At 43.2% G+C, this 21,433-nt stretch overlaps 1 protein-coding gene across 1 annotated transcript in view; it reads left to right on the forward strand.

The window, feature by feature from the left end:
* DCDC2 (doublecortin domain containing 2) overlaps positions 1–21,433 on the forward strand; it is a 70,736-nt gene that overhangs the window by 42,115 nt on the left and 7,188 nt on the right. The window contains exons 6-9 of the mRNA XM_056854222.1: positions 4,257–4,403; positions 5,877–5,907; positions 7,589–7,736; positions 18,226–18,326. Of these exons, the coding sequence (XP_056710200.1) occupies positions 4,257–4,403; positions 5,877–5,907; positions 7,589–7,736; positions 18,226–18,326 (427 nt within the window). The remainder of the gene's footprint in view (positions 1–4,256; positions 4,404–5,876; positions 5,908–7,588; positions 7,737–18,225; positions 18,327–21,433) is intronic.

Genomic DNA, 21,433 nt, shown 5'->3' on the forward strand with positions numbered 1-21,433 from the left:
TCGCTCAAACATTAAGTTCGACCCATGCACGCTTGGTCCTCATTGCTTGCCACCCAAATTTGGCCACTTTAAAAGTTATCTCCATATCTTTGTCTGAGAGCATGTTAGAAAGACTAAAGGCTCTGGATCGCCCAGTGGCACTCTGCTTCTCCCACTGGTCCTCAGTAGAATGGTGGGAAAAAATGGGAGGGGTGAAATGGCATCCATTGATGCTGCAACATCACTTCTGGATGCAAAACCATTTGGGTATGCCCAATACGCCTCAGTCTCCTGGGGCTGCCAGTCCTAGATGGTCCTTGTCAACAAACAATGGTTTGTGCTTTGGGAAATCACACCAAACTATGAGTAATACAAACTCGGGTTAACAAACCAACCACAGTCTAGAACAGGGGTGTCGAACTCATTTGTTACGAGGGCCAGATATGACATAAATGTCACTTGGTCAGTCCAGTCCATGTGTACCATTAAATTTAATGCCAGGTACCAGAGATACAAACTTTATGGAAGACACAGGCAAAGCCAATTAATTATATTCTTTAAAAAATTTTTTTTTTTACTTATAATACAAACATGCTTGACACAAAACACTGTTACAGTATTTCCCTTTATTTAACTGTCTTTGATAATTGACACCCCAGGAGTGGCTACCTCCGCTTGCAAGCCCGCAGTGGGCTAACTAGCCCAGATCAGGAGTGGGGGGTTGCTGCCTCGGCTGGCTCACAGGCCAGATAAGAGCTATCAAGGGGCCGGATCCGGCGTGAGGGCCTTATGTTTGATACCCCTAATCTAAAAGTTGTGGTTTGGTGCCTCCTGCCTACAAATATCAATTGGTTGGACTATAGGTGTTGTGTATGTATATAGTTGGGGAGTAAGCAAGGGAGACTTAGGAGCTTGAGTTCTGCACGAAGGATCCTAAACCCTGCTTACCCTATTGGTCAAGCAAATGGACCCCATTGGCTCTAAGCCAATATGTACCATTGGTCACCAGGAGGTTGTGTCCCCCTATCACGGATGAAGAGGGGAGTGGCCGCAGGCTGCCAAGGGGGCATATAAACAGGGGTTGCTCATTGTGTTAACCAGTTCTGTACCTGTAATCAATAAACACGGTTGTTGCTTGAACTCCGTCTCCAACCTCGAGAATCCTTCCCACGCAGACTTAACAATAGGCATTCAGACATCACAGTTAACTGCGTTTTGCTTAAACCATAGTTTATCATGATATCTGAATGTAGCCTATGTCTGTTCCAATGCTGGAAAGAGGGAGTGAATAGCCGAGGGCCAAACTAGATGTGGCAGTGTCCTCTTGGCCGCCATGAGTATGCTGTTGCCATTTTAAAGTGGTTTTAAAATGCTGAGAACCCTATCTTGATCCAGGTCCCCAGCATGGCGGGTTGAGTGTGTGCCCCCCCCGTGCCTTATCAAGTGCCAAAACAGGTCACACACAGCCCTGCGGCTGTTTCAACCCTTGAAAAGACACAGGTGGAGAAACAAGAGTGCTGTGCTGTAGATTGGGCCCTTGCAGCATTTTAAAACCACTTAAAAATGGCGATGGCATCCTCATGGTGTCCATGAGGATGCCATCACATCTAATGTGTCCCTTAGAACTACTTTAAAAAAGTAAAACTACTCTAGAAATTATTGAGCAATGCTTTGGTGGTGGTGGTGGGGAATCAGATTTTCCCAGTTGTAGCTTGTGATTAAAATGCTGGGGGTAAAACGTTTCTTTGCATCCCAATCTGTAGCAGGAGAAAGGGATTTGAATATTCACAAAACCAATACCATAATTTAGAGAACATCATCGCTATCCTGCACAACATTGTGCTAATAACAGAAAGCTCTGGTATGGGAAAATGCTAACCTTTAGTTTTCTCATGTGACTAATCATCACTTGTCAGAAATACTGTTGGAGTCATGGGAGATATTTGAACAATCCATTGTTATTTTAATTTCTTTTCCTGGTTTCCTGTAAAGCCCATATTTGTACATGATTCACTGAAATGTTAGAAAACACTAAACAAGCTCGTGAACATTATTACTGTTAGTAATTAGTTACTAAGGGTTTCTTGAAACAGGCCGATTATTGGTCAAAGTTCCAGTAAAGTCTGTTAATTTTGATCAAGATAATACTCTTCATTAAGTTAAGAAATGCAACTTTAAAAGGTCTCAGTAGTGCCAGTACTGAGCTAAAGAGTACAGTGTGTGTTTTTCCTCAATTATACACATCAATCACAATACAGATGGCAAGGTTATGCATGGCATTTCTAGTGTATAAAATCCAGTTCCCAGTACATATTATGAAAACTACTAGATTACTCAAAGTGGAGTAACAAATTAATGGTAGCTCGGCATTTCCCACTTTGTCCCAAACTATTCGAAAAAATGCATTTAAAATCTAAGGAACAGTTTAATGTGTATTTTTTTAAAAATCAAGATATTTAAGAGAAACTAGAGTACCCGATATTTAGATGAAGCAAGGTGACAAATGAGGCCATGTAGTGGGAAGTATACATATCTCTGAGTCCCACTGATGTGTGTTGAGACTGATGTGTTGATGGAGCTGGTGGTCTAAAGAATCTGAGACTTGCTGCCACTGTATCTTTTCATGAGTCTTAGGCCTTTTATGCATTGGTTGTTTCTGTTGGATATGCTTCTCTCTCGATGCACAGTATTTGCACTCGAATTCTCAAATCACTCTGCACAGGGGCTCCCCCCGAAGAAATTCCCAGAGTATTTGGGATTAAATTTCTGCATCACCAGTGAAAATGCGGAGCATCTGAAGTAATGGGGGAGTGGTCACTGATGTCGTTGTTGATGTCGTTGTTACATGGCTTGCCAACCCCACTTTTTTTGTACACGCACGCACTGTAGTGATAGATTGCTAGATCACTAGCAAAAAAAAGGCATTCACTTCAGTGTACGCTGAGTTGTCCCCCCCACCCCCGCAAAAACTGCTTTGTAATTGGCTCGGCTGTAGTATTTTGAAATATACATGGTCATTTGTGCTATTTCAGTATTCCATTGCAAATTTTGTACTGCAAACAAAAAAAAGTAAAAATGGGCAGGGGGGCATAGAAAGAGGACAAGTTCAATGCAGAATGGAGAAATAAGCAGCCTCATAGGTTGTTTGTGATTATTTCAGCGTTCTATCGATAGTCTTGCACTCGCAAGCAAAAAAAATGGCTTCAAGGCTTGGAGGAGGGGGAAAGACAAGTGGGAGGGAGAAGCAAGAATGTGGGAATGGGGAGACAAGCCCGAACTAAAACTGTGCACAGGACTAGCAATCAATATGGGATCAATGCAGACATTAACCTTGGGGTAAAACAGTATCCAGAAAAGGCGGGGAAAATGCGAGGAGAGAGTGAGGTGACTTCTAAATGTCGGAGAAAACATGCCTGAAGAAGTGAGCTGTGGCTCACGAAAGCTCATACCCTACCAGAAAATATTTTTGTTAGTCTTTATGGTAGCTCTCCACAGTCTACCCACCTAACTCAACTAGCTGTGCTCGTCCAAGATATCGATCACATAACATTTCCCCCCAAAATACAGTTTATTAAATTAAACAGGATATTAGTCTGGTATATTATATCAACTTTGAGTAGGTTTGCCAGGTCCCCACTGGCCACTGGTGGGAGCTTCATGGATGCAGGACTGGGTGAGCTGATCTGCCCTCACAGCCTGATGACATCACTTCCAGGGTTACCCTGGAAGCACCACATTGCATGGGATGCTCTAGCACTGTCCTCCAGAAACTCTATAGAAACCATAGAGATTTGGGGGAGAATGCTAGAGCGTCCCCATCGTGATGCCAGCTCTTCCGGGGTAAACCTGGAAGTGATGTCATTGCGCCTTGCGTGGATCACTTCCCCCCCTTCAGCTGGCCTGCTTCTGCCCACTGACCAGCTGAAGGTCAACAGGCAGCCTGGTTAATTGGCAAGCAATTGCCCACCATAACCAGGCCAACAGAAACCCTAACTTTGGCTCAAATCTACCAAGAATGTGACTTCTGCAAGCTTCGTTGAACAAATGGGAGGAGTAAACCCTTCCTTCATTTAGTCATAGAAAAAACAGACCCAAGGTTAGTTATTTTGACTGACTTGGAACAGGGGTCGTGATATACCTCTAAGCTTACCAATTGTTTTGAGGAAGTGATTTATTATTTTTTTCCTTTGATGTTTTTAGTATGAGAAATTGTATTACAGCAGCATTTGGTTGTCTTGTTAACAGTTCAAACTTGGACTATTATATGTATTTTACAGGCTCTACACTTTAGAAGGAAAACCTGTGGAGAGTGGATTGGATTTGGAAAACGGACAGTTTTATGTAGCAGTTGGCAGAGACAAATTTAAGAAGTTACCCTATAGTGAAGTACTGTTTACCAAATCTACAGTTAGGAGATCTTATGGGTAAGTTTAATTCATGTTCTATGATTTTAGTCTTTATGTATTTGTGAACAAAATATCTTGTAAAATGCCTTGTACCTGGATGCTTGGCATATATGTGACCATGCAATTTCCATAGGCTGACTTTTGGGACCCACATTATAGTTGTAGTTACTGCTGATGTGTATGCCCTTGATTGCCTGGTTTAAATGTTACGCTTATCCTTGGGACCATGTACATGGGAGAGGTTATGCTTGCTTCTGTGGCCAAATATGAGTTTTGTGCAGTGTTGTTGTTATTTAGTGTGTTATTATCATTTAGTGCATTTTTATCCTGTCCTTCTTCCATGAAGCTCAGGGAAGCATATATGGATCTCTCTGCCACCGTTTTGTGTTCACAACGAGTTCCCCTACAAGATAGGCTATGCTGAGAGAGGATGACTGATTGAGGGTCACAAAGTAAGTTTACACGACAAGCAGGAATTTGAACTTGGGTTCCCTTGGTCCTAGCCAGCGTGGTGTAGTGCCAGCGTGGTGTAGTGGTTAAGAGCGGTGGTTTGGAGCTGTGGAGTCTGATCTGGAGGACCGGGTTTGATTCCCCACTCCTCCACATGAGCAGCGGAGGCTAATCTGGTGAACTGGACTTGTTTCCCCGCTCCTACACATGAAGCCAGCTGGGAGACCTTGGGCTAGTCACACTCTCTCAGCCCCACTGACCTCACAGGGTGTCTGTTGTGGAGAGGGGAAGGGAAGGTGATTGTAAGCCAGTTTGATTCTTCCTTAAGTGGTAGAGAAAGTCAGCATATAAAAACCAGCTGCTGCTGCTGCTGCTGCTGTTGCTGCTGTTGTTGTTTCTTCTTCTTCTTCTTCTTCTTCTTCTTCTTCTTCTTCTTCTTCTTCTTCTTCTTCTTCTTCTTCTTCTTCTTCTTCTTCTTCTTCTTCTTCTTCTTCTTCTTCTTCTTCTTCTTCTTCTTCTTCTCTCACCACTGCGCAACACCGCCCCAAACATCTCCTTTGATTAAGAGTTTTTTGTCTGTTTCCTCATCCCGCTCCCCATTTTTCTTAGACGAATGTATTTTTGCCAAGTACAAAAAGATGTTCTCCTTTTGCAGACCAAGAAGAACAGGCCCTTTAATAGCGATCTTCATGTGCATATCACTGAGCAATTGGGGTTTAAGATGGCCTCTGTGGATTGGGTAGCTGAAATAGTTTACATTATTTCAGTTATTTCATATAATGATAGCCTGGCTCCCATCTCATCAATACAGTGTTAGGGTTAATTTTTATGGGGTTGTCTTTGACTTACATCCTGCTTAGGACAGGGCACAGCAATTATTTATGGACTATTTTAAAAAATATTGTATAGCTACTTACTGGCTTCCAGGCACCTTGGAAAGACATTAAATTTGTCAGTAACACATACGCTGTTTCATATAAAAATCCATGACCCTGAAAATGTTTTGAATGTCGGATCCTAAAACTGTATCTGTTTTTACAGGTCAAAATCATCTGGGAAGTCTAAGGGGAGTGTGAGTATCAAAAACAATACATTTATTAATTTTATTTATTGGGGGTATTTCTGTCCCTTTTTTTCTTGCCCAAAATAGCACCTGAGCCGGCTTACAAATTTAAACATATTAAAAAGCAATATCACATTCAAATCAACAGCTCATCAATATATTTTTTTTGTAATTTATTAAATGCCAAGTGCCTTCAAATTAGACATTATTAAAAGTGCACATTTAGAGGAGGAACTTTAACTGGCATCCAAAGGACAGCAAAGGTGCCGGCTGAATTTGATTGAGGAGTGAATTCCACAGCTGGGGCACCACCGCAAAAAAAGGCTCTCCTTCTAGTAGTCTGGCCCTGACCTGGATGGCCCTGGCTAGCCTGATCTCGTCAGATCTCAGAAGCGAAGCAGGGTCAGCCCTGGTTAGTATTTGGATGGGAGACCACCAAGGAACGCTAGGGTTTCTGTGCAGAGGAAGGCACTGGCAAACCACCTCTGTTAGTCTCTTGCCATGAAAACCCCAAAAGGGGTCGCCACTTTACACACACACACACACACACACACACACACACACACACACACACACACACACACACACACACACACACACACACACACACTAGTAGTCTGTGGGGATGTGCATTGAGATATGAAATAATCAAAACACTGTCTGCACATGCCCTGTTTAGTTGTTATAACTAATCTAAAGTAAAAAAAAAATTAGCAACTGTAACATTAACAGGATTAACTGTGAAATTAACAGAAGAGTATCGATGCCTTTTAAACAGAGGGGAGGGGACTGTCTGAGGATGATTTTTTAAAAAGTTATATTGTATTACGTATTGCATATTCCTATACAGTGTTGCTCACGCTCGTGGTGTGTGTTTTTTTTTTAAAGCAGAATAAAATTGTCTCCTTTTTAGACACAGGGGATTGTCAGAGGAGGATTTTTTTGTTTTTGGTAGTATAGGTATTGTTTTATTCCTATCCAGTGTTATTCGTTTGTGGGTTTAAAAAGCAAAACAGAAGAGAAAAACCAACATCTCAGCCGGCCTTTCGGGTGTGGGGGGATCATTGGAAATGTCTCTACAAATATGTGTTAGATAGATAGATGTCATATCATTTCTATTTTTGATACATGACAAATTTGTGAATTGAAAGGCAGATTAATTGCCACTGATTAATAGAAATTGGTGGTTTATCTTTTCAGTGTTCCAATATTTAGTATTTTGGAAACTAGCTTGACTCGTTGCCAGGTCCCTCTTCACTACTGGCGGGAGGTTTTTGGGGCGGAGGGAGGGGAGGGACTTCAATGCTGTAGAGTCCAATTGGCAAAGCGGCCATCCTCTTCAGGTGAACTAATCTCTATTGGCTGGAGATCAGTTGTAACAGTAGGAGATCTCCAGCTGCCACCTGGAGATTGGCAACCCTAATGTAGACTTCTTGTTACTTGTCCAGAGATGTGTTCATGCTGTTGGGATGTATCTTATTACCAAGTTTATGCCGAAGTGATATTTCTAGGAATGCGTTGCTTTTCCACATTAAAGCCAGGCACACTGATATCAAGATTAAAATTTAAAAATATAAAACATAACCTATTGTGTATTTGAAAAAGACAATCAGAAGTTCTTTTGTGAATTTTCCACAGATTAAATGTTAACTTGTCATATGTTTCTTTTTTGGGGTGGAACAATTACTAGTCCAAATCTACTGATACGGGTGACACAGTATCTTCTCCTCCACCTTCAAAGAGGAAAGAAAAGCATAGACAGAATCAAGAGTCTAAAAAAACTGAAAAATCAAAAGATGTACAAGTAGTAACCAAAACTTATATTCTTCCAGATAATGGTGAGTACCTTAAGTCTATAGTTACTTAGGTCCATAGGTACACAATGAGGAATATGACAAAGCACTAATGTTGCTACCCCACAAATAATTATCTTCTGGAAAAGGCCTTACTTCTTGGTACTGCTCAAAAGCATAAGAAATGCATCCAAACAGTAACTGCCAGCTCTTCTTTGTCATTATGTTTGCCTTACATACATCACCTGGCTGAGAAAACATGTGGTTGGGTAGAAATATGAAAGTATGACATTGCATCTAGATAGGAAAATAGTTAGTGGTCCTTTGTACATCTTTGAATGGAGAGACAATACGTTAAATCTGTTAAATATTGTTCAGTACCTTAAAAAGGTAACAGTAGTCCCCTATGCAAACACTGGGTCATTACTGACCGATGGGGGGACGTCACGTCACAAAGTGTACTAGGCAGACTATGTTTATGGGGTGGTCTGTCATTGCCTTCCCCAGTCGTCTACACTCTACTCCCCAACAAGCTTATCTATTGTCTAATCACCAATGCCTCCAGTGCTCTAAGGGATTTTCCTTTTGATATGGTGCTCCTGTTGAAGTCCTGGTTGACCTCTGGAATGATAAAATGACCTGGGCAGTTGACATGATAGCTCCCAGGCACCCGCTCTCAAGAGTTTGAGCTCAGGTAGCCTCTTGGTTTTTCTGAGGGGCTGCAGGCAATGAAGAGGCAAGAGAGCTGGCTACAGAAATTGTGAAGGAAGGCTTGGGATGAATTTGGTATGACACAGGTGAAAGCTCATTTTAAGGCATGCCCTATAGCGGTGATGGTGGCAAAGAAACAACACTTTTCGGCCACCGTTGCAGCTGTTCCAGGTAGTCGGAGGTCTGGAATCTAGCCTGCAGGAGGAGTGGACTGCTCAGTGGCCCACTGTGACTGTTTGGCTTAGTACTTTGCAGATCTCTGGCATCCATTCTGACTTGGACTCTACATTAGCAGTGACAGGGTCGGAGGGTGTCCAGTCATTTAGGATACTTTTCAGTTTGTTCAATCTGATGATATGGACAGCAGACTTGTGTATGGGATTTTGTCTAGTTTCTTTCATTTTTGTTATTAATTTCATAATTTTGTTATTAATTTCATTATTTGGTTTTTTGGTACGGGTTTGTTTTGTTACTGGTTGTTGCATCATTGTTTTGTTTTCATAATTCTATGTTGTTATTATTTCCCATTGGTTTCAGTGCAAGACCCTACTCTTTTTGGCTCTGTTTCTTCATAGTTTCCTATCCAAATTGGACAAAGGTAGCACTTCCCTAGGACATCCACAGCCCCAAATTTCAGACAAACCTAGGAGATCTCAATAACCATCGACGAGTCAGCATGGTGTAGTCCCCCTCTGTTGCCATTTTCCACCAGCAAGTGAAGACTATTTGTTTTGTTTGGTGTTCCTTCAGTGATCACACCTTCTTGCCCAATATTTTAATTGTTGTTTTGTACTTAAGAACATAAGAAAAGCCCTGCTGGATCAGACCAAGGCCCATCAAGTCCAGCAGTCTGCTCACACGGTGGCCAAACAGGTGCCTCTAGGAAGCACCCAAACAAGACAACTGTAGCAGCACCATCCTGCCTCTGTTCCACAACACCTAAGATAATAGGCATGCTCCTCTGATCCTGGAGGATCATATTTAAGCTCTGGTTTTAATTGTTTTAATGATTTATTATTGGTTTCAAAATGTGATCTTATTATCTATGTTTTAATTTGTTAGCCACCTTGATGGCCCTTATGAAACCAGAAAGGCAGGGTATACATTTTGTAAAATAATTCACCCCATATGCGATGTTTTCTGCCAGCCTCCTAATTGCTCTCTATATTGAAGCTCTCTCTTAGTGAAGCAATTCCTAAAATGGTCTTTTGTGCTCTTCCAGAGAAGAAACTCCATTGTGGCTATTGTACAACAAAGTCTTCCCTCTTATTTCAGAATGAACCCTGATCTTAGCCAGGGTAGATTAATGCCTGAATCCAGTTTTCAGATGTGTTCTAACATTTTTTTAAATAAGGCAAAAGAGTTGTTTGAAATAGATTTAATTGGAGATTTTAAGCAGCAGGCGATGGAACGTTCATTTTATTTTTCTCAGAAAAATCTGTAACAATTTGTAAGTAGCTGGGGAAAACTGCATTATTATTTTTTCTTTTTCACAAATTCTGTGAAATGAAGGTTTTACTACCTGCAGGGTAATGGCTTTCTTTTGCGATGTAAATGTAGTATCAGTCTGGTTTGCTATAGAAACTGTGGTTTTAATATCTTTTTTATGCTCTTCATGCTGTGAAGCAGTTGATAGGTGTTCTTCTGAAAGGTGAATTGTAAGACATTTGTATTTAGAGGGATTTTTGCAGTCATTTACAAGCTGACATTTATAGGAAAAATGCATTTATTAATGGAAAATGCTGGTAAACTGATAGACTGTTTAGGTGTAAAAAATTATCTACTCTTTTGGTCCTGACTTGCCTCAAATAAGCTATTACATTTTTTGCCAAGTCTTGAAGGTGTAGCTCCTGAACTGAGGTTTGAGAATGACTTCAGCTGCACAGAACAATCTGATTTTACTAGAAGCTTGCAGCCAAAGAATTGGCTGGTAGCTGCAAATTGATATGTGAACTTCAGACCCATTTTTGCTTTTTTACCCTCATTGCTCCTTAGTTGCCAGGTCACAATGGCATGTTAAGATTGCCTCCACCTGGATGTGATCCCTCTCACTGCTGCTGTGAATACAAAGTGTTACTATAGCAATATATAGGGTTGCCAGGTCCCCCCTTTCCATCAGCGGGACCTTCAAGGTGTGTGTGTGTGTGTGTGTGTGTGTGTGTGTGTGATTTCCAATGCACAGTGCGTGCACGCAATAATGTCCCTTCTGGAGTAAACCTGGAAGTGACAGGGACGCTCTAGCTAGGGTTGCCAGGTCCCTCTTCGCCATTGGTGGGAGGTTTTTGGGGTGGAGCCTGAGGAGGGAGGGGTTTTGGAGGGGAGGGACCTCAATGCCATTCAGTCCAATTGCTAAAGCGGCCATTTTCTCCAGGTGAACTGATCTCTGTCAGCTGGAGATCAGTTGTAATAGCAGGAGATCTCCAGCTAGTACCTGGAGGTTGGCAACCCTAGCTCTAGCACATCCCTCAAAAAACTCTGTGCAAATCATAGCATTTTTGGAAGAATGTGCTAGAGTGTCCCCGCCAATATATTTCTCAAAAGACTCTAGGGTTTCCATAGAGTTTTTTAGGGACATGCTAGAGTGTCCCCGTTGCTTCCAGGTTTACCTTGGAAGGGACATTATTGTGCCAAGCCCCGCCATGCATGTGTGGGTATCATCCCCCCCCCTTTAGCTTGCCTGTTTCCCCGCTAGCCAGCTGAGGGGCGGCGGGCAGGCAACCCTAGCAATATACTACTGATATTTTAAAGGCAAAAAGTCCATTGGTGGTAGTGGAAGGGAAATGGCAGGTGGAAGGGAAAATAGCTCTGGCTGTAGTGCCGGATGTGAGCAGGAAGGTGTGGAAATCTTCACTTTCCTATCCACGCGTTTCTCCCTTTTTTGCTTTCAGTATGATGTTCAGGAAAGACCATGCCAAAACAGGTGGCCAGCTTGGTGCTTAGCCGTGTGATGCGCTCCCTGGCTGGGCCCCTTGGCACGTTGTCCCCCACAATTTCCCCCATGCTTGAAGCTGTGCATACGCAAAAATGACCAGCCCATAGTTTGGGTGAAATGGCACAACTTTATTGATTGCAGCCACAAGGCATTGGCATGGCATGGGGGCGTTATCCTTCCATCGACCTGTCACCCCTAATGGCCGATGCCCAATTCCCCAGCACCCCTGCTGGGCCCGCTTGAGGTAGCAGTTACAGGGCGCATGTGGACAGCAGCCCGCTGTGTGGCCCCCTGCCACTTGAAGGGAGGCTGTCCTGACAGCCCTTGGCAAGGCATGCCCCCCTGACGGCCCCGCTGGGCTCGTCCTTGGCAGCCCTCCATCCTGGCATGTCTCTCTCCAGCCTCCCCCCAAATCCCTTACAGGGATCCTCCACGTTGGGAAAACGAGGTGCGCAGGCCATCTTTCCCCCCAAAACTGGATCCGGCCCCAATGCCAAACCGCATCATGTTGTGCTGCCTAAGATTGTTCAAACCCCTTTCAAATAGCGGTGGGTGGGTGGGACAAAGGAAGCAGACGGAGCTCAGCATGGGCAGGACCTCCTCCCATGTGGGGAAGACGGACCTGAATGGCGTTTCCCCCAGGTCTGGCTCCACGAGGCCCACCGGCTAGGGAGCCTTGAGCCCCCCATTGGCCTGTTTCAGCGGACTCCCCGCCAATTGGGGCGGGACACATGGCCTTCCCCCTGGTGTCTCCTGTGACGCTGAATTTCCTTGCCGCCGCCGCCCCGACTTTGATGTGGGAGCTCAGCTCTCCCGGTTGGTCTGGCGCTCCCTTCCGCTGTGCGCTGCTGCAGCCCCACGAGCTCTTCCTCGCTCCCATGATGTTAGGCTTCAGAAGCCCTATCTGACACACGAGCCCAACCCGGCAACTTGGGGGCATTGTTGAGTCGCTGCCCTGTTTTCGGGAAACCTAAGCCGGAGCTGGAGAAAAGCTGAAAGTTTGGTGGAAGCATGACTATCTTGTGTGGAAGCCAAACTAAACGCCTATGGCTTGGTATGCATATTAGCTGTGTGAGAGAGTTTATGCAATGAATGTGTTCGCATGCTTCTAAAAAAATCCCAAATGTTGTTTAGTCGTTACAGGAATGACAATCTTTATTGAAGTAAGGTTGAAATCAGAACTAGATCCTTGGATGCAATTCCATAACATAATTTCACAGAGCAATAGTACAACAGACTGAGGGGAAAACTTAAAGGGATGGCTGGGCCACTTCTGATACATATTCTAGTTCCTGAGAGTGGAAAAAGTGCGACCAAAGAGCTCTGTGAGCCATGTTTGAGCACTCGTTTAATTTAAATATCTTTTCTGGAAGAAATGTATCATTTGCTCCAGTTGATTTTATTGACTATGGCCATTTATCCCGCCGACTTCTTCAGGACTTTGCTTTGATTATGCTTGCTCTCCCCGTGTGTTTCCACACGTTTCCCCTGCATTTTCTGGATACTGGCTAGACACAAATCCAGAAAACGTGGGCAAAGCATGCGGAACCGCAGGGGTAAAGCGAGGTGATCTTCGACGGTCATGGGTCTCCACTTTCCTAATAATAAAAGCCTGGATAAGAGTCAGCTCAGTATAGTGGGTGGAACGTCACACTAGGATCTGGCAGACCCAGGTTTGAATCCCCACTCTGCTATGGAATCTTTCTGGGCTGACCTTGAGGCAGTCATCTATACTCTCAACCTAACCGACCTCACAAGGTTGCGAGGATAAAATATGAAGATGAAATAATGAGATGAAAATTAAGTAAGCCTCTTTGGGTCCCCACTGGGGAGAAAGGCAGGTTATAAATGAAGCAAATAAATAAACGTATGATTAAAAGCCTTTTCTGTTGCTGCTCCACTGCTGTGGAACAGTTTTCTGGAGAGACCTCTGGGGTCTTCTAGCAAGGCTTCAAAGCAACTATTCCAAAGAGCTTATGGGGCATCTTGACAGCTGCAGATATAGGCACTGTCTTGTCTGTCCGTCTGTCTGTCTGTCTATCTGTCTATCTGTCTATCTATCTATCTATCTATCTATCTATCTATCTATCTATCTATCTATCTATCTATCTATCATCTAATAATCTATCTAAAATTTGTCATCAAGACACAGATAACTTATGGCGATGCTATGGGGGGTACAGAAGTTGGGGGAGGGGCCATGGCTCAGTGGTAGAGCATCTACTTGGCATGCAGAAGGTCCCAGGTTCAATCCCCGGCATCTCCACTTAAAGGGACTAGGCAAGTAGGTGATGTGAAAGACCTCGGCCTGAGATCCTGGAGAGCCGCTGCAGGTCTGAGTAGACAATACTGACTTTGATGGACTAAGGGTCTGATTCAGTATAAGGCAGCTTCAAGTGTTCACATGTGTTCAAGTTCAGAGGAGGTTTGCCATTGTTTGTCTCTGCATAGCAGCCCTGGAATTTCTTTGTGGTCTCCCATCCAAATACTAACCATGGCTGACCCTGCTTAGCTTCCAAGATCTGACAAGACCAGACTAGCCTGGGCTTGTCCATGTCAGGGTTTTATCTTCACTACACATGCTCAATGGGATCTTGACAGGTTCTAGAACCAAACCCCACCTAGAGGTAGGTAACCCCATGGAGCAGTGCTGTGTCAAAACGCTGAGAAAGGCTGAGCATGACGACAGCAGCTATAATAGGCACTAGGAATGGTCAGTTTAGTTCTCAAAACCCAGAAACATAAAGTTTAGGTATTCAACAGCATTTTCCTTCAACCCCAACAGGCACTCACCTTTTTCTCTAATCAGTGGAGCCAAGCCACCATGCCGAGGCAGTCTGAAAGTTGTTTGCTGGATAAAAATTCCACATTCATGGACATTCAGTCCTTATCACACTTCTGTAAGTGAGGAAAGGTGTAGTAGTGCTGTGCTAGTGCTTCCTGCATGGCCAGAGCTTCTAGAAGGCCATCTGCCTCTATAAGAGTTGCCATACGGGACATTTCTTAGCAACTACAAAGTCTGTTTTTGTTTGTCATGTACCCCTATGTGCACAGGCTGCCGGGGCGGGCGGGGAGGAGATCTCCATTACGGCTTATGATGATCCGAGTTGTTTTCTGTTGCCCCAGGAGGTCGGACCAGAACCAACGGGTTGAAATTAAATCAAAAGAGCTTCCGTCTTGACATTAGGAAGAATTTTCTAATGGTTAGAGCGGTTCCTCAGTGGAACAGGCTTCCTCGGGAGGTGGTAAGCTCTCCTTCCCTGGAGGTTTTTAAGAAGAGGTTAGATGGCCATCTGTCAGCAATGCTGATTCTGTGACCTTAGGCAGATGATGAGAGGGAGGGCATCTTGGCCATCTTCTGGTCACTGTGTGTGTGTGTGTGTGTGGAGGGCGGGAGGTAGTTCTGAATGTCCTGCATTGTGCAGGGGGTTGAACTAGATGACCCTGGTGGTCCCTTCCAACTCTGTGATTCTATGATTCTATCCCTCTGCATACAGATTGTTCCCCTGGTGACGGAATCAAATCCATTGTTACCAGATCTTTTTTAATGTTCAAAATTGTTCTGGTCACCTCACAAAAACCTTGCTTTTCCTTTTATAGATGTACCTCGTACAGCAGCGCCATAGTTTTGCTTGTAGTGAAGACTAGAAAACTGTCCATCCTTTTTAATGTATCGGTTGGTTTTAATGAACAATTTGTTGGAAGCTTTTTTTTTGTACTTTGTGAAACAACATCTGGCAAATTACAGTGAATATTTTTATAGTTACATGAACTCCGTGCTTATATACTAAGCTGCAGCTCCATAAATGCCCCCAATTTCCATAAAATATTCAGGGCAGGCTATTATTACCATGATTATTTTCTCCCTAATGCTGAACTTCAATCAGCTTCAAATCTGAAATGCATTAGTACTGGCCATGCATAATACTATCATTTGTGCAGTAATAAATTTTTTATTGTTGGTGCTAGCTAGGAAAGGTGCTTAAGCAAGAAAAATTAATTTTCTGTGCTTAATTATTTAAAGTGTGTTGCGTATTAGTTATCTGAACATATAACTCATTTACTATTTTAAAAAGTCATGTAACTTGTTTATCAAGTTGAGCCAAATAATCATGATCAAGTAAACAGAAGTAAAGATAAAGCAGGACACAACAATGATCCCACCAACTCCTCAGGAGTTAACAGAGCAAGCTGTACTGTGCTCCATATTCCACATACTTTCTATCATGTACTTATGCTTTCTAACCTTCCAGGATTCCCTGTGCTTCTTCCTCTTGTGCAACTCCAAGGTGTTCCCTTTCTTCTTCTCATGCTATGATCCCCTCTAGGTTTATGCAAAAAACAAAACAAAAAAAATTAGGGGGGGGGGATTTCGGGTTCGGGTTTATTGGGCCCAATTTTTCCGAATAAGCTGAATGCCATTCAGAATAAGCTGAATGCCAATACCAGTAAATATGGGTATTCAGCTTATTTCTGGGTTTATAAACAATGGGGATTTTTTACGAAGCTCCTGTGGGGGCATTTTTGGAGGTAGAGTCACCATATTTGCAACATGGCTGCAAGGGCAAGTGACTCTCCTTAGACGCTCTTCTTCTTCTTCTTCTTCTTCTTCTTCTTCTTCTTCTTCTTCTTCTTCTTCTTCTTCCTTTACTATGCTTTACTTGTTTTACTATTGCTTTTTTACTTTTTCTTTTATGCTGCCTTGAAGTGCAGCTTTGATTAAATGCTTGATATGATTATCGTTATCATTCTCTTGAAGCCAGTGATAGTTACTATGTTAGCTGGGTTGGTTTTCAATTGCATTCTGTATTTGTTATGTTGTACGCTTATGTTGTGGGCTAAGGGGTGGAATATACAAACTAAATAAAGCTCAGAAGTTTGCAAGATCAGCACTGTGACCATTCACAACAGTTGTAGTTAGTGATAAAGTATATGGACTTTTCTTTCCTTGATGACCCAAGAACCGTCAAGGTCTGTATTAAAATAACCCCAGCATGTATAAGGTTTTTGTCTGTGTAAACTGTGACAGTAATGAACACGGCAGTCTTGCACTGACTGATCATTGTGTGGGCAAATGTGAATAGCCTTAGCTTTGATCAGTGGTGATTAATTTAGCCCTCCCAGATGTGTCCCAGAGACTCTCTCGTGCTGAATCACAGTGTGCGTCAGAATGTAACATTGTTCACTTAGTTGCTTCCCTCCTGTGCATATGCACAACTTAGCACTCAAGCATTTCTAATTCAAAAGTCAGAAATTTGTGACGTACCATTCTGAAACAATGGTTAAATGTATTGCAAGAAAGATACATGAATAAATAATAAAATCACATCTTAGAAACCATTTAATCTAACCAAACAGATCATTAAAACAATTAAAACAAGAGATAAAGTACATACAAAAACATAAAAAACAACTATTGAAACATTGGGCAGGAAGGAGGGATCACTGAGGAAATGCCAAATGGAATAAAAATGTCTTCACTCATTGGTGGGAAATTGGCAAAGGGAGGGGGCAGATAAGTTTCCCTGGGGAGAAAGTTCCAGAGTTTTGGTGCCATGATTGAGGAAGCTCTCTCCCTGGTTTCCACCCACCTAATCTCAGAAGGCAAGGGCACCTGAAGCAGGGCCTCCAAAAATGACCGCAGTGGTTGGCTAGGTTCATAAGGGATTAGACAGTCCCTCAGGCGGTTCTTCAGGTACGTTGGTCCCAAACCATATAGGGCTTTAAAGGTCAGCACCAGCACCTTGAATTGTGCCCCCAAACAGACTGGAAGCCGGTGTAGAAGGGCCAAGACTGAAGTGATATGGTCCTCACAGCCCTCTCCAGTCAACATCCTGGATGTAGCATTCTGCACCAATTGAAATTTCTGAACATTTCTCAAGGGCAGTCCCACATAGAGCCCACTGCAGCAATCTAATCTAGATGTACCCAAGGCATGCTCCACAGTGGGCAGATCTTTTGTGCCCATGAAAGGCTGCATCTGGCTAACCAGCTGAAACTGGTAAAAGCACACCTGGCCACCACTACCACCTGCTTATCCAGCTGTAGGCCTTGGTCCAAGAGCACCCCCAGACTATGGACCTATTTCCTTTAACAGGTGACACCTTTAAATCCCTGCTCAGATCTCTGCTCACCAGTAGTAGTGTGGGCCCGTTAAAATAGATTTTGTCACTGGTGTTCATTAATTTCATCTTCACCTTTTCTATTCTAATGCACAGTTTTAATATTTGCCTTACTAGCTTGCATACTTTCAATAGATACGTTATATAGGGTTGTCAGGTCCCTCTTTGCCACCGGCGGGAGGTTTGTGGGGCAGAGCCTGAGGAGGGCGGGGTTTGGGGGAGGGCAGGGACTTCAATGCCATGGAGTTCAATTGCCAAAGCGGCCATATTCTCCAGGTGAACTGATCTCTGTCGGCTGAAGATCAGTTGTAATAGCAGGAGATCTCCAGCTACTACCTGGAGGTTGGCAACCTTAACGTTACAGGCACCGTTAAAATGCTTTAAAAATGATGGACATGACTTTAACCTTGTGGCAAGTTTTAATGCAAGAATATCTGGCTTGTTCCTGAGTCACAGCCCTTCCCCCAAGAGGTTTAAAGAACATGGATTTTTGTTTATGAATATCTGTGCTTGGGTTGTATACTTTAAAGTATAGAACTGAACTGAACTACCGCGGGTTTGAAGAGTCATTTCCATTCTCTTTCCATGTAAAAAGGTTCACGTACTTGTAAAGCAAATGGAAGGTCAGTTAACAACAAGTATAATAAATCCATAAGACAATGGGATCAGGAATGAGATGTGGAAAACAATTTTCACACTGTTCTGGGATGCAGTACACTCATTTTACCACACAGTGTCACAATTGGATTCTGCGTTTTTCTGTTTTCAGATGAAGGTGTTTACAAGGCTGGGAAAAAACCATCTGAAATACGGGGGGCCGTGGAAGTCCAGGAAGACGAAGACACTCAAACTGAGATCCCAATTGATCAGGTAATGTACAGACTCTGAATAAAGGGCTAATGCTGGAAATAAACCACGTCCTGACCTTCACTTCCTTCAGTGGACACTCTGGATATCTACAAGTCTGAAACATGGGGTCTGCAGAAGCTCAGGAAAATGAATGTGCTCCAACAGAAGTGCTCCTGGTCTAAGGTGGCAACTCATTTGTTACACATATCATGGGTGGAAAGAGAGAAATGGTATTTGATAACTACAGCCCAGGGGAACGAATTCTTGATGTTGACATTACAGAAGGACACCATCATTTGTCCCATCTTGCTGGTTTGTTGGTTTCTTACAAGAACCTGTCCTGGCTTCATCTGTCTAATCATCAATTAATGTCTATCAGGCTGTTTTCTCGTACTTGTAAGGTATCTCAGGCTTTCTGGTGGGTACCTTTATGCCAGCTTTAAATTACATTGTGTAATGTTAGTGGGTTTTTTTTTTTTTTTTGCAATGAGCCTATTAAGAGGAAGAAGAAGAGTTGGTTTTGATATACTGACTTCCTCTACCACTTAAGGGAGACTCAATCCGGCTTACAATCACCTTCCCCTCCACACCACAGACACCCTGTGAGGTAATGGGGCTGAGAGAGCTCTAAGAGAAAAGTGACTGGCCCAAAGTCACCCAGCTGGCCTTATGTGTAGGAGTGGGGGAACCAACCCGGTTCACCAGATTAGAATCCACTGCCTTCATAAGAACATAAGAATGGCCCTGCTGGATCAGACCAAGGCCCATCAAGTCCAGCAGTCTGTTCACATAGTGGCCAACCAGGTGCCCTTAGGAAGCCACAAACAAGAACACTGCAGCAGCACCATCCTACCTTATCTTATTAGATGTGAAAGGTACCAAACAGACAACTCTAGAGGCTGATAAGAGGCATCCTCAGGATTGCAGGTGTTTGCATGGAGACGGAGTTACTGTCAGTGCAGCACAACTCAGACCGGATAATTTTTCTTCAGACTTAATGGAGGGTGCATCCTTTTTTAATCCCCTGTTCAGGTAAGAGCAAATCAGTCCCCTCTGAGAATGCCAGGAAAGTTGATTGGCAGTGTAAACATATCAAACCATTGCTGTCTATCCGGGGAGGCCAGTTATCAGGCAGAGACAGCAACCAGTGCTGGCTGGAAATACTACCTTTGTTAATAAGCACAGATGGTACATTAGAAACGTTTCTGTGTGATACTTTAGCTAGCTTGCTGGAAAGATTGAAAAAAACTACTGTATGCCTCTTCTTTTTGTCTTCCTCATTCAGAAGTTCCGATTTTATACCACAGGGTCTTTCTGTATGGTGCTGGAAAGGAAATTCTTAATCTGATGGGAGTGTAGAATATTATTTGCCATTTGGAGAGTTGGTTAACGCATCTGTATAAATGCATGTTGCCACTTTAATATAGTTAATCAGATCCATTTCACTTCTTCTTAATCTAGTGATTCAGATCCATTTCACCAGGTTTGATTTCCCACTCCTCCACATGAGCGGTGGAGGCTAATCTGGTGAACTGGATTCGTTTCCCCACTCCTACACATGAAGCCAGCTGGGTGACCTTGGGCAAGTCATGCTCTCTCAGCCTCACCTACCTCACATAGTGGGGGGGGGGGGAAGGGAAGGTGATTGTAAACCGGTTTGATTCTGCCTTAAGTGGTAGAGAAAGTCAGCACATAAAAACCAACTCTTTCTTCTTCTTCTTCTTCTTCTTCTCTGACTTGCTGTGACTCATCAGCATCTCAGAAACATACTGTCTGAACTCCTTGAACTGGAGATGCTGGGGAAGTGAATCCAGGATTCAACGCATGTGATCTTTCATGCTGTTTGTATCGGTGCTGCGAGGAGGAGTGAGGGGACTGGGTACATGGCTGATTGTGGCTTGCTTCAGTGTACAGAGAAGCATTTGACCCTGCCTTTAGGCCAATGTACACGTGGTGTTGCCATGGTACTGGATCTTCAGAAGAGGATGGACTGGAGGGGAAACAGCTTTATTCGGCTCCTGGCCTAAACATGGGAAGTGTGTTCTATCACAAGTGTCGGTTATGATGCTCTAGATTGTCATAGTTTCACTAAAGAGCCTGGCCTCAGTTGGGGAGGTCGGGCAAGAAACTGAATAAATAAATAAATAAATATTTGGCCTTTTGCTTTCCCAAGGCTTTTCCGTATGGGAATGCTTTTCTATGGAGAATGCTTTTCAATGGAGAAGGGGATGACCCCTTCAGGGTCCATAAAATTGGACCCCCAGACCCAAACTTTACCAAACTTTGGGGTTCATGCAAGGAGATTCCTTTACAAATACCCTGAAAATTTGGAAACTCTACCTCGAAAAATGCTCCCCCAGGAGCTTTGAAAAAAATTCTCATAGGCTAAAATGGACCCGAATTTTTCCAGGAAAACCTAAAAAGAACCAGAATACCCATTTACCGGTGTAGGTATTTGGCTTATTTTAGGCTTCCCAAAAAAAATTGGGTCCAATAAACCCAAACCTGAAATTTATCAATTGATTTTTTTTTTTTTTTGCACAGCCCTAGGGAAGAGTGCTTGGTACAACATGTTGAAGGTAAATAAGGCACAGGACGGGAAAAGGGTTGGCAGCCTGCTCTATTTTTACTGTTTAAAGTAGGCCTCTCAATCCCCTGCTTTATTTGTGAACAAGCTAGACTCATGAGGAAAATGTTTGTCTGCCTTCATCATGTCTAGTTTGACTCTCAGCATCCCTCTGAGTGAATCACAGCCAACTGTGTGTGTATTATGTACCATCAAGTTGCTTCCAACTTATGCTGACCTTGTGAATTAATGACTTCAACAGATACAAGATATTCACCTTTTCCAGAATTTATTTATTTAGATATTTATATCCCACTTTTCTTGCCATGGGGATCCAAAGCAGTTTATAACATCATTCCCCACTCCCCATTTTACTCTCACAACAACCACCAGTATGAATGCTGAGAGACAGTTACATGGGCCTAGGTCACCCAGTAAGCTTCCTTGGCAGCATGTGGATTTGAACCTGGGTCTCCTAGATCCTAGTCCCACACTCTAATCAACACACCCTACTGGTGAAAATACGAGAAGTTGTCATTTTTTACTTTGTGGTTTTACCTTT

Source organism: Euleptes europaea, chromosome 8 (assembly GCF_029931775.1).
Source record: "Euleptes europaea isolate rEulEur1 chromosome 8, rEulEur1.hap1, whole genome shotgun sequence".
NCBI lineage: Eukaryota > Metazoa > Chordata > Lepidosauria > Squamata > Sphaerodactylidae > Euleptes > Euleptes europaea.